This window comes from Protopterus annectens, chromosome 2.part1, assembly GCF_019279795.1.
Source record: "Protopterus annectens isolate FY-2018-M chromosome 2.part1, PAN1.0, whole genome shotgun sequence".
NCBI classification, from domain to species: Eukaryota; Metazoa; Chordata; order Ceratodontiformes; family Protopteridae; genus Protopterus; species Protopterus annectens.
Window position 1 is genome coordinate 1,540,841,060 of NC_056729.1, and position 13,295 is coordinate 1,540,854,354.

General features: G+C 40.2%; 1 protein-coding gene across 1 annotated transcript in view; it reads left to right on the forward strand.

Moving 5' to 3' along the window:
- MORN1 (MORN repeat containing 1) overlaps positions 1-13,295 on the forward strand; it is a 3,597,386-nt gene that overhangs the window by 1,128,968 nt on the left and 2,455,123 nt on the right. The window contains exon 8 of the mRNA XM_044063000.1: positions 11,908-12,018. Coding sequence (XP_043918935.1) covers positions 11,908-12,018 — 111 coding nt within the window. The remainder of the gene's footprint in view (positions 1-11,907; positions 12,019-13,295) is intronic.

The window sequence follows — 13,295 nt, forward strand, 5'->3', positions numbered from 1 at the left end:
AGAAAAAAACACAATTTTATGTGTAACAGGCCAAAAATATGAGCAAAAACCTGTGAATTCTGCAAAAGTGTGTTCAGTTGAGAGGTATGCTAAGTGGATGGTAAACAAGGAGGAGATGACTGCTTGCTACTGTGTCAGTGACATATTCAGATTGTTGATAGCTCCAAGCTTAACCTTAGCCTCTTTCAGTGGAGAGTGATAAATTGTAACCCCACCTGTGACATGACAGTTAAGTGTGCCACAGACAAACTGAAAACACTGTCACTATAAAATAGGGATCAAAGTTATTGTCTAGCTGGGTTTCCAAAATACAAGTAAGCTCAACATCCTGGAACAAATACAAAATCTGTTACTTATCTTATCCTAAACCTTAGCCATGGCCACTTAGAGATGCAATTGTGACATATGTGATCCATTCCAAATCTTGCAAATCTTTTAAATAACCAGAAAACATCCAGCTTGTAACATCCAATAATGGTCTTAGTAGCTTTCTTGGCAAACCAGTACACCCTGCCATTAAAACCCAGGGAGCAGACAAATCTAGATAAACCCATATTTCAAACCCCAAAATGGGACGTTGAACAAAAGTCAGCAAGACAATAAGTGGCATCCATCCAAAGCACCAAAAGGATCTTACCAACTAGCATCTAGACCTGCTCAAACAGTCCAAAAGTTAGCAGACACAGAGTAATCTAGCAGTTAGTGCAGTGGATTAAATACCTGAACTGTTAATAACAGACAGTGTTCTTACTAGGTTAATGAATGTATAAACTAAAAAAAATACTAGTAGTTCCCTGTCTGATGAAGCAGCAGAACTTGTTGCAAAAGCGCTCACCATTAAAAGTTTCTTCTTTCTGGATACTGGCTGTGGCTTGGTTCTACTATATTTGTCAGTACATTGGCTTTTATCGTTTGGTGGAACCATTTGCCTGCACCACATTCTGTTTTCTCTTTGTTACTAGTAGTTCCCTAATTACACAGCTGAATGAGAAATGCTAAAAGCTATACACACTGTAACTGTAACAGTATCAAAGCAGGTAAAGTATGTCAGTTGTGGTAACAGTATAGTAAGGCACAGTGATTGTGCTGCAGTAATCCCCAGATATTCAACATCAAGGAACAATACAAAACCAGCTGTAAAATGCTTGAACAACATCATTGAAAAAAGATGCTGAAGCTAACATTAAGCATTAACACATTTAAAATATTAAGTTACCACTTGGGAACATCACTCCAAAAAACATATTGCTGAAAGAGTGGCTTAAAAAACAGTATCCAGCAAATGTCCAACAGACGATATGGGGTAAAGCAAAGTCAAATCTTCAACTTATGAGGGAAATGGGTAAAGGGCTAGAATTAAGTAATTGAAACTAACAAACACAGTCACGGACTAGACTAGGGAGCCAGATGCTGCTACCATCTTGCCAGAAACGATGGAATGTTGTTTCTGTTCATCCTAGTTCTTTTTCCCCTCTGCATGATGATCACATGTCCTTTGCATTTGTTTCACAAAAGTGACTCTCAGGTATGAATAAATGCATTACTAAGTGGAGACCTTCTGTTAAAGGAATCATTTTTATAGCTGTAGTTCATCTATCCAGCATATTCTTTTGCCTGTCCGTGTGTCCAGTTGCCTTTCTGTATTTCACCCCACTGTGGGATAGCACTTCACTCCAAAGGTGCATTTGCCCCTTCCATGATGAATGTTAGCCTCCCCTCCCCACTGACTTCCCTCAAAAGGTACTGTCATTAACTTCTAGATTGTATTCCAGTTTCACCCTTTTCTTAAACCACTTAAATTCACGTCTTACTTCAGTCAACGTCTACACTGGCTGCAGCAATAATACACAGTCAGGTACAGACACATTTAAATATTTATTTTTCTCTGTCTCCTTCTTGTTCAGCCTTCTTCATGCACTTCTCATACGTATATCTGTAACCATCAGAAGAAATAATTAGGGAACAGAATAAACCGGGTTTTAATACCCCTGTACAAACCAATCTCCTTAGAGCATACCCCTTTCACTACCAGCTGCATGTTAGTATCTTGATATAATGCTTAAAGCCCCCCTCTGAAACCTCTTACCAAATCCTACTTCATTCACTATCTTATGCATACTATCACATGTAACTGTATATTATGTCTTTTTTAATCAAATATTATCATCTCCTCTCATTCCCTTCTTGTCTTTATTCTGCACCCATTCAACATATCAGCCACTTGCCTGCAGTGATCCACTGAAGTCATGCTTTCACAAATCTCACTTGCTACACCTTTAACACATTCTGTTACTCCTTCCATCCTTGTTGCCAGCAGTCTAGTAAAACATTTGCATAATTATCTGTGAAAGCTCTTAGATAATTGGCAGTTATCCACATTGTCTTTCCTGTAGAAATTGCTAACTCTCCCATCTTCCTTATTGTGCCAGCTAAACTGTTACCTTCCAAATCTTCATTAAACAATGCTTTTGAAAATGTATCTTCTCCACATATTCTATCCCTTCATATATACAGTTGCCTTTTTTTCCCCTTACTCTCTGTCTCTCTCCTTGTCCAGTAATATTGCCTGCTTTTTGGAAATCCCTTACCATTACTTTACTCCCACCCATCTCCAGTCCCCCCCCACCACTGTGTTGTGCAGGCACTTGTAATATGTAGAATTTCTGCGAGCATCTTTTTTCTCACTGTTATTTGTCCTCACCTTAGTTCTGTAGATGACCAGCTATGATTCTTCCAGAGTCTTCACTTTCAGTACTGATTACTTCCCCCTTATTTCTCCCTGAACCAGTGCAGCAGAGTCGTCCTTCTCTATATGTTGCTTTTTTACCTGTCATCGAGTCCTACAGCCTCATTTACATCTTTCATTTGATCATTATCTCCTCACTTCGTCATAGTTTTAAGTCACTATGCCTGAAACTTTAACTCTTTCTTTCTCACCTGACATGCTCTTTCTTTCCACTACCCCTTTCATTGGTATAATTCCTGAATTCCAGGCAGCCTTACTATTGCTCCCCACTTTCCATACACCACCATTTTCCTTCCCCAACTATGCAGTTTGGTCTTTTACTTTTCCCTTCTACACATTCCTCCTTCACCTCATATTACATTCTCCCAGTCTAGCTCCAGCATCATCTGGGCTCCGTATGAGAAGTAACTCTCTTACAGTGACCTTCCTGCGTTTCTTGTTTTCTGAACAACCTTCCTTTTACCATCAACACCACTCTCCTCTCCTCACCTCTCCTCTCCTTCATTAACATAACAAGCTCACGTCCACCACTTATTTAACCCCCTTTCTCTATTTCTGTTTTCCTCTTAATCAGTTTTATCTCCTGTAACATTAGTGTTTCTGCGAACATCTTTACTATCCACCACAATGTTCTTTGTCTATAATCAGAAGTGTTTATCTCACTTAAATTTCATGTCATAAATGAAATAACTTGTTTCCTTCTAATATACTTGTTTATTAGTAGTTTAGCTCATCTCTGTCCATGCAGCTAGGTACACATTTGTAGCATAGTTGGTAAGCCCTTGGGTATTTCACAATTCCAGTTACTCTCCATCTTGTTTCACAAGTCACTGTTGATGTTTGCACCTGCATCATTGATAGCAACTATCACTTAATATTACATTGTATTAACTTGACAACAGAAGGAGACATTAAACCTATCTAGTATTTCCTTTAAATGCATTTAATATTCTGCATCTGTGTTGCTAACTTTCTCCTCAAACTTTCCCAACTTGTCACATGCCTTTATACTTCAGTCTATCTATGGATTCTCTCCATCATCATTTCTGGTAGTCCATTGATTTGCACCACAACCCTTAATGTGAAGAAGTACTTTTGGAGATCTATGTAGTAGTTAGTCCCTACAATCTGCCACCTGTGAACCCCTCCCCTTCCTTCTGTGTTCTCTTTCCTGTTCAAGATGATACCTTCACTTCTGCTTGCTACAGCGTTATGCACTAGTATTATGACACCCTCTCGTTTCTTTTCTGGTCTCCGTGATCTACTTTCTGGCCATATACTTTCTACTCATCACCTTTTAACACATCTTCTGTCCTTTTTATAGTCTGTATTTGTCCAGATTTGTTAATACTTTATAGAGTTTTGTTGTACCAGTTTGTTAGGTATCACAAAACACTTTTTGTGCCAAGACCAAAATGTATAACATCAGTGCATCTGTGTCGGTCAAAAAGTACTCAAAAACATTTAAATGCATACAGTATATATATTTTAAAACCCCTTTCACATTTTCTTTTAAACAAACCCATTTACCTTATAAAACCATTCTCAGTTCTTTATGTAATATGCAGTTTAAAGCAGTTATATAAATAAGATAAAAAGCACACATTATTTTATATACTCTCTCTCTCTCTCTCTCTATATATATATATATATATATATATATATATATATATATATATATATATATATATATATAAAATGTGTGTACATACATACATATGGTTAACTATTGAAATTCCGAATCCACTTCGGTCGACCATTTAGAATGTCGACCCAAAATGCTGATATCAGAATTTTGAAACAGCAACCAAGGTGAAAATGAGTACATCTACATCTGTATTCCGATGTATATGGCATAGCAGGAGGTGACATCACTCACCTCCTGCTATGCACATAAACGTACCGTTACACTCTGCAGTCAACGGTACGTTAGTTCTACTATTTTGCAGGGGGACTATGCCCCCTGCACATTAAATATACCAACTCTGAGATCGCACTACAGTGAGGAAATGGGTTAATTCCCTCTCCCTCACTGAACCACGATCACCCTGCAAAATGTCGAACCCAAATACTCGAACTACACTACCCATTCGTTGTAGTGTAGTTGATGCATTTTGATTCAGCATTCTGCCAACTTGAAAACTGCCATTCGACAACATGCCAGTCGACCGATGCAGTTTCAAGGTTTTAAATGTAAACCTATATATATATATATATATATATATATATATATATATATATATATATATATATATATATATAAAGTTCTAGAGATATCCTTCCTCCTGCATGGCCAACTTCCTGTATATTTAAACCATCTATGCAGCAAGAGCCCTGAACCCTCTTCCTTCTCCCCAGTGGCTACATAACTGAAGGAGTGCAGCTCCTTTCTTCATCTTCATCATCATCATCATCATCTCTCTTTCAATGTCTATTGACTGACATCTGTCCTTGAGGATATCAGTTAGCCATTCAGTCAAACTGGAAAACAAAACAAGAATGCCTTTTATTGGACATGGTTGTTCTATTGCTAATACACTTATTTGAGTTATAACATCATGTCTCCATTTTCACTCTGAAGTCTATGTTCAACAGACATAATGCATGGCGGCCTGCTTTGACTATATTTAAAAGCAGATACACTTCTGAAACTCATTTTAGACTATGTTCATAATATTTCGCTGCAGAAAACAAATATACTACCTAAAATCAAAATGTTCAAGTCTGATGGTTTTAAATATTTTTCTTAAATGATCACATTTTAAGAAATGACATGATCAAAAATTCATTAACAGAAAATAAAACAAACCAAAGCAACCACTTCCATTGTTACTTCCATGCAGTATGCACTTTTTCTTTATAACTATTTCCATTCACTCCAAAATTCCCTGTTATTGTGTCTTTCAGCTTTTCCCGGTTAGGGGTCGCCACAGTGGAACTCCGGTCTGCTAATGATTGTTAGTTGATTTTTACATGCCGAGTTATCAGCCCTAACGCACAACCTTCAACGAAGGTATGCCCATTCACGCATGTCTCCACGCAGAAGACGCTCTAGCTGAGAATCGAACCGGACAGCATCTTACTGTGAGGCGACAACGCTGCAAAATTCCCTAAATTACTCAATTCCAGACTTCCCTTAAATCTCACTCCTCCTCCTGAATATTATTCTGCATTTACTGTTTCCACAAATTCTGTTTATTTCTATATAACTTGGTCCTAAGATTTTCTAAAGATCCATCCACCAGTTATTTTATCTCTTGTACAATATTCAGTATTTCACTTAAAGTTGGTTTAGATTTTGATTTTGATTTTCTAGTAATTGCTTTGTTGGCAGACAGTAGCATTTAACTTAGCAAGACCTTACTGTGTGTAGGAAATTTAGATCTTATATCACAGCTCAAAGGAAACATTTACTTAGTTGCAACCATTTCCTTCCCTAACATTTTTGACAAAGTATTCTAAAGGGCATTTTTAAAATCTGTCATCTCATCACATTCCCAAAAATATATTCTAGTTATCTCTCTCTTGCCATGAATATCCAATGCTCATTATTTTAATTTCTTCTTACCTTTCAGTCCTGCAGAGGAGATGAGGGGCTAGGCATACTGCTGCTAAATGTAGTTCATTTATCACTGTTGCTGTAACAAAGTTAGGCAAGGTTTCTTCTTAGAGCACCATATTAGGAGTACATTAGGCATGCTAATTAAATTTAGTGCCATTTAGAAATGACTGAGTGCATCTTTTTTTCAAATTCTTAGCTACTGACTGATTACACTTGCATGAACCACACATTTGCTATAAATATGTGTGTGTTTTCTTTTTTTTAGTCTTCTCTCTCTTATTCTTTTGCTCTTCTGCAAATTATACTTCTGCCTTGATTGCTCAACTCTGCAGGTTTTCTTTTGAGGTGCCAAAATTCACCATTAAATTTCTAAGTCTTTTTATTTGAAGACACATCTCTTCTGACAGGCTATGGGCATAACTGGAATACAGTAACCTGCAGAAGACATGGAACAATGGTAAATACTGTTTATCACTTATGGGCACCGAAATGTATTGGAATTACTTTACTACCCTCTGACAAATGAAGTTAACAATGGATGACATTTCAGTTTGTTATTTTCAGTGGAGTTGGTTGAAAACACATTGACATGTATTCTGCATGGCCAGGGTGCAGTATAGTGTAGCTTTTCATTTTCCCCACTTTTGTGTAGCTGTGCATTTGGTATATATAAGTGAAGGTGGGTGTGAGAGCAAAGTGCCCCACATGGGACTGCAGATAGGCTTGCCCCTGTAATAATGTTTTTTTTTCTTTTTATTGTTTATTCAAGTTACCATTTCACAGTTTTAAAAACAATTCAATGAAACATGCTAATGATTCACTCTAACAAGGGTAAAGCAGAAAATCAGCTATGGTGACTTCTCTGTTTTGATAGCAGTTTCTGTGGCCTACAAGGACTGTAATTTTTTAACTTGATTTTGATAACTGTTCATAGGTAAGTACTAGGCTGTCACCCCTAGGGCCTATACAAGTCTAGCCAAATGAGTTCCTTGGCATTTGCCACCCAAGAAAATTATTTTCCTGTGCCCTTGTCGAGCAGAGCCACAGCAGTGATTCCCGGGGTGAATTTCCTGTTACCCATCCAATTGTCAAGATTTCTCTTAAAGAGGGCTAATGAGGAGCTTTGCTTGACATGAATGGGCAGCCTATTCCAGAGCAGGGGAAGTCTCTGGGGGCAGGAATATATCCCTCCAGCATGTTCTGTTTATTGTGGTGACAAGGTTTAGGTCCCTGGAGCATGTGGCTCGGAGAGACTGGGATTGTAGCATGTCCATCAGGTCTGGGTTAGACATGGGTTTGTACGTTAGGCAGAGGTCGCTTTGGAGTAGGCGATATGCAATGGAGTAGAGCTGGAGTTTTTTGAGATGGTCAGCGTATGGCATCTGTTTGAGGCCGGTAATCCTCTTAGTGAGGAATTTCTGTGGCCTTTCCAGCTGTTGCAGATGTCTTGTGAGGTACATGTGAAATGGGGCATTGTACTCTATGATGGGTCTAATAAGGGATGAGTAGATAGGAATGATGACCTCTCTTTTTCTGGAGGAGAACCCATTTGTGATGAGGTGTGTCACATAGAAGGATTTCCTGACTACTGTGGCGACGTGATTATCAATGGAGAGACTACTATCCACCTGTGTCCCAAGGTCTCCTATCACACTTTCGGTGTTTAGTAGGCTACCGCCTATGTGGTAGTTCATGGGTATGGTATTTTTCCCAGAGGGGATGACAATGCACTTCTTGGCATTGAGATTTACGTCATGACTTGACACCAAGCATCAGTCTCAGTGAAGCCTCTTTGTAGAATGTCCACATCCTCAGGTGAATTGATTATGGCTCCTAGTTTGCAGTCGTCTGTGAATTTAATTTCGTTAGCCAGAGACCAGCTGTATTTGCCTGGACTGCAGAGAAGTAGATACTGAACAGGAGAGGTCCCAGGACCAAATCATGTGGTACTCTGCTTGTCACTGGTTTGAAGTGGGATTTGGAGTCTGCTGCTTTCACTGTGTGGGTTCTGTCAATGAGCCAGCTGGCCACCCATCTTGTGACATAGGGATTTATGCCTAGTCCAGTGAGTTTATCTATAATACCAGAGTGGGGGATGGTGTCAAAAGCCTTGGCAAGGTCCAGATAGGCAGTGTGCACTACCTTACCCTCGTCTATGGCTCTAGTGACTGCTTCAAAGAAGTCAATCAGGTTGATGAGCCATGATCTACCCTTTACAAACCCAAAATGACTGGGGTCCAGAGTTTGGAAGTTACCTATTTCTTTGTTTATAAGCTCTAGGATGATGCGTTCCATGGCCTTGCAGACCAGGCTCGTCAGGCTAATGGGGCGGTAGTTCCCGTGGTCTGTGGTGGTACCCCCTTTGTGGAGTGGGATAACTGTTGCTGTGTGCCACTCCTTAGGCACAAAGCCTGAACTGAGACTATGGTTGAACATGGTATTTAGGTGGGGGTGCCAGTTCATTCTGTAGTTCGTGCAGAATGCAGTCTGTGATGTTGTCCAGTCCCATAAATGCTGTGTTCTTGGGTTTGAAAAGTACGGTCTTCACCTGTGTGGCCATGACTTCAGGGGGTTTGCAATCATCCAGTATGGGAATGGGTCCTTCGGGGGGGTGGGGGGTTGAAGTTAGTACTGAACCTGTCTGCCAGGATGTTGGCAATATCAGTTAGTTCGGTAGATGTAGTGCCATTGTGCTGTAGTTCAGAGCAGATCTGAGTGTTGCCATTGAGATTCTTGACATAGCTATAGAAGGCTTTGTGGTTGTCTTTAGAATCCAAGGCAATTTTATTTTCATAACTAGCTTTGGAGGATTTTATGAGGGATCTCAGCTTCTTGCTGAGGCTGACCAGGGAGTTCCTGCAGTCATGGGATTTTACTCTTTTCTGCAACAGTTTCTTTCTTCTGTTGTAGAGCTTGTTTATGGCACGGGACCACTAGATTGGCTTCCTTTTTCTGGAGGATAGCGTCTTGGCTCTGTTGGTATGGCACGGTCCATGCACTTGTGTATGTGCTTATACAGTGCATTTGTATATGATCCAGCAGTCGTGCCACTATTTTCCATCTGTGTGGGTGTAATGGAGTTTGCACTTCTGGCTTAAGAAGCATGAACTTGGCTTTGGAGAAGTATTTATGGTGGTTTCCTCAATTGGGGCGGGGGCCCGGGATATGGATGTCTACGGTGATTAGCTTGTGGTCGGAGTTGATCTCTGCCGTGGAGCATCTATTACCCACATTGGTAATGACCAGGTACAGGATGTTCCTGCCCCTGGTAGGGGTATGGACAAGCTGGTCCAGGGTTTGGAATTGGTGAATTCCAGAAAACGTTGGGCAAATGAGTTAGTACACGAGTAGTTTTCCCAGTTGATGGAAGGGTAGTTGAAATCTCCCAAAATTAGGGTATTGGGCTTTATCTTAATATTATCCAGCATATCGAGAAACATGGAGTGGGTGTCCTGGGGCAGGGGATCTGTAACACGCTACAACCTGAATTGCAGTCTTGCCCAGTGTTAATTGTACTTGGATAATTTCGGAGGCATTATGTTGAGCAACTATCTTGGAGGTGTGGATATCCTTTATGAATATGGACACCCCTCCTCCTTTAGTATTTTGGTCCGGGTTGGGTGGCCGAAAGGTGTGGTAAGAATTGTAGCCTGGTAATGGAGGGGCGCTCTCTGGAGCCTTAAACCAGGTCTCTGTCACTGCACAGATGTCGATGTTCTCCATCTTAAGGAGAGCCTCGAGTGTGTGCATTTTGAGGTTTATACTTCAAGCATTGAGTAGCATTAACCTTAGATTTCACTTGTTTATGTCTACTATGGTGGTGCATTTGACGTTTGAGCCTTGCCTAAAAAAAGGAACTATAGGGGCAGCAAGAGCCTTAGCCAGTATCCAGAATCCCAGCCATGACAGGTGCAGGTCATCTCTGGCAAAGCATTGTGGCCTGTCGATCATGTTGTCCCAGGCAGACAGATACTGGATCCCCTTGGAATGACACCAGAATCTTAGCCAATTTTTGAAGTCAATCATTTTGTCCTTGTACTTTGGCATCATTCTGGGCAAAGGCAGGGATGCTACTCAGGGCTAGGGTCATACCTGCCTGGGCCACATGGTCAGAGAGCTCCTTCATGTCTCCCTTCATGTAGTCCAGGGAGATACGTCTCAGGCCATTCACTCCAACATGGACAATGATGGAGTCATACTTGTACTTGTTGTGGAGTGACTTGAGTGCATGCATTATATGGCGGATCCTGGCACCCGACAGTCAGCTGACAGTGAGGGGGAACATCAGTGTGCCTGACTATAGAGTCGGCAATGATTAGTGTACTGGGTACGTTGTTTTGCCTTATGGGCTGAGGTTGAGTGGCACACTGATTTTGTGGGCAATGTGTCGTCCGAGTAGTGTTGGGGGGGTGGTGAATGCTTGCATTTCAGCTTTGGAGACCTCTGTTGTTTGGGCAGATTTTTATTGAGAACCTCTGCAAATGTAGGTGTGTGTTTTCTATTACTATCTGTGGGTTTGGGAGGTGCAGGTTTTGATGGACTATGTGTTGAGTGCGGTGTGGTGTTAACCTTCTCCACTTGATTGTCTAGTCCAGTCTTGGATTGACAGAGTTTGGTTTCCAGTTTGGCTATATAAGTGCATCTCTCACAGATTGTAGTGTTGGATGGTAGGAGGAGCGGGTTATCAGTGTACATGAGGCAATTGCTACATTGCCCCAAGATGCCCAGATTCATCAGGTGGACAGGAGAAAACACCAGGAGCTGACCCATGGACATGCCTGGTTAGTGCTTATTAATTTAAGTACTAGGGGCTGATTTCCTCTTGATTAATGAGGAAAGTTGAGTGCTGCAGTAATTTGTAGATTATTTAGTGCTTGCAACGAGAGTTGGGACAAGTGCAGAAGTGCACATACCATAAATGGCCCTTTTCAAACACACCCAGAACCACAAACAACACAGATTAAACTAGGATCTATACAATGTCCAGAATAATTACAGTATGCCATGTATATTAATATAGTGTAGATAAATCCTTCTGATTCATAGGTATTAACAATTTCTCTCCGAGTTGTCATAAACCAAGTGTTTGAAAGCAGTTGCCTCTGCACTTTTCTTTATTTTTTATATGCTCAGGCATATTTTAAGTGTCAGCTCTCTAATAGTTGTAATGTTAGTACATGGATTGGAAATGCAGCGATAGAGAGAAAAATCTGAAAATAAATTTGCATTTTACAGTGACTTTTGCTCTTGCTCCAAGTAACTGAACTCTTGAGTTGTGTATGTAAGGGATGTGCAGGGGGCATCCCTCCAGTATACAATATGTTTTTTTTGCTGTGTTTAGGTGGATTGTTTTGTTACAAGCACAAAGATGCTTGTGTTCTATACTGCTGTGTATATGGAACCTGGATGGTGTAATTTTGAGTAAACATAGTGGAAGTAGTGTTTGCAAACACCTGAGTCTGAGTAAAGGAAGTCCTTGGCAGTAGTATTTCCATTTTTCTTTCAGAAAAGTGTCATAAGCTGTGATTTAAGAGAACTGACTTTTTGCAAGAAGACCTCTTCAGAAATTTGAGAAAATGATGCTGTTCTTCTGTTTCAGATATTGCCAGTAAGATTGTAATCTTGGAAGGAGAAGTTTTGGAGATTGTGCAAGGAACACCATTTACTGTCAGTGTGCAGTTGCAGAATGAGGAAGATGAAGTCATGCAGAGTAAGAAAATATCTTTTATCATAAATATGCTATAGTTTGAGATGTGCTTTTCTGAAGCAGGAGTTCTTTTTAAATTTCTGTGAAACTATAATTTGCTGAGACATTTGCTGTCACTGAACAGTTTCTTCACTTATGGTCATAAATTACATTTGCTTTTAAGTGAATCTCAACCAGGTGAGCCCATTCTAGGCCTGAATGTAAAACCTCAGCAAAAGCGGATATAGTGGCTTCCACACCCCTCAGGGAACTTTACCTTCTGCACCACTTAAACTATTACACTTACTTTAATGTCATTGTTTTTTCAGTACTTTGAAAAAACTCGAGATTCTAACTTGTTTAATGCAATAGGTTTACCTGAATGGGATTTACTAAAATTATATCATATATTAACTGGTAGTACAGAGGGTCAAGGCTATGAGCTGTTAATGAGCTGTTTCCTGTAGTTCGTGGTTTGAGTCCTTCAGCCTCCACTTGGATTCTGTGTGACTTTGAGTAACTAACTTAACCAGACAGTATTACTGGACGGAGTTTAAAAATGTAGTAACGATCAATGCCCTAGATTTGTTGACAAATACAAAAAAAAATAAATTAATTAAAATACATACATCTGTATATTGCTTGTCTGTTTAACTGACATTTTTGCAGATTAATATGAACAGTGGACCATCTGGGCATACAAATTGTCTCCTTCTGCTGTATTTAGTTTGTCTTCAGTCTTCGACTAGAAGTGTGATGTTAAATAATTTACTGAGCTAAACATTAATCTTAATAAAGCTATTATTCACAATTAATTATATTTTTGATAGGCAGTCCTTTTTCCCTTGCTTACCTAGATTTCAGCAGAATACTAAACACTCTACGAGAGAGTAATTGTTCTGAAATGTGGCACCTTCAACAAAAAGCTGTTCTGCATTAATGACTGTGACCCAAGACAAATGCTCGATCCCTTCTCTCTTGAGTTCTTATGTTCCTACTGAAAGAATTCATGCTAGTTTCATCTGCCTAGTTTTAACTGTCATTATTTTTCATTTGTATCATAGTCCACTGACCTGCCGTTGGGACTCTTTAACAGGAAGTTAGTGCATACTTTACATTGTTTTAGATTTCTTTCACATCGGGGGGCAGCCGTGGTGGTGCAGCGGTTAGCATTGCCACCTCACAGCAAGAGGTACTCCGGTTCGATCCTTGGCTGGAGTGCCTTCTGTGCGGAGTCTGCATGTCCTCCCTGTGGCCGCGTGGGTTTCCTCCGGGTGCTCCGGTTTCCTCCCACATCCCAA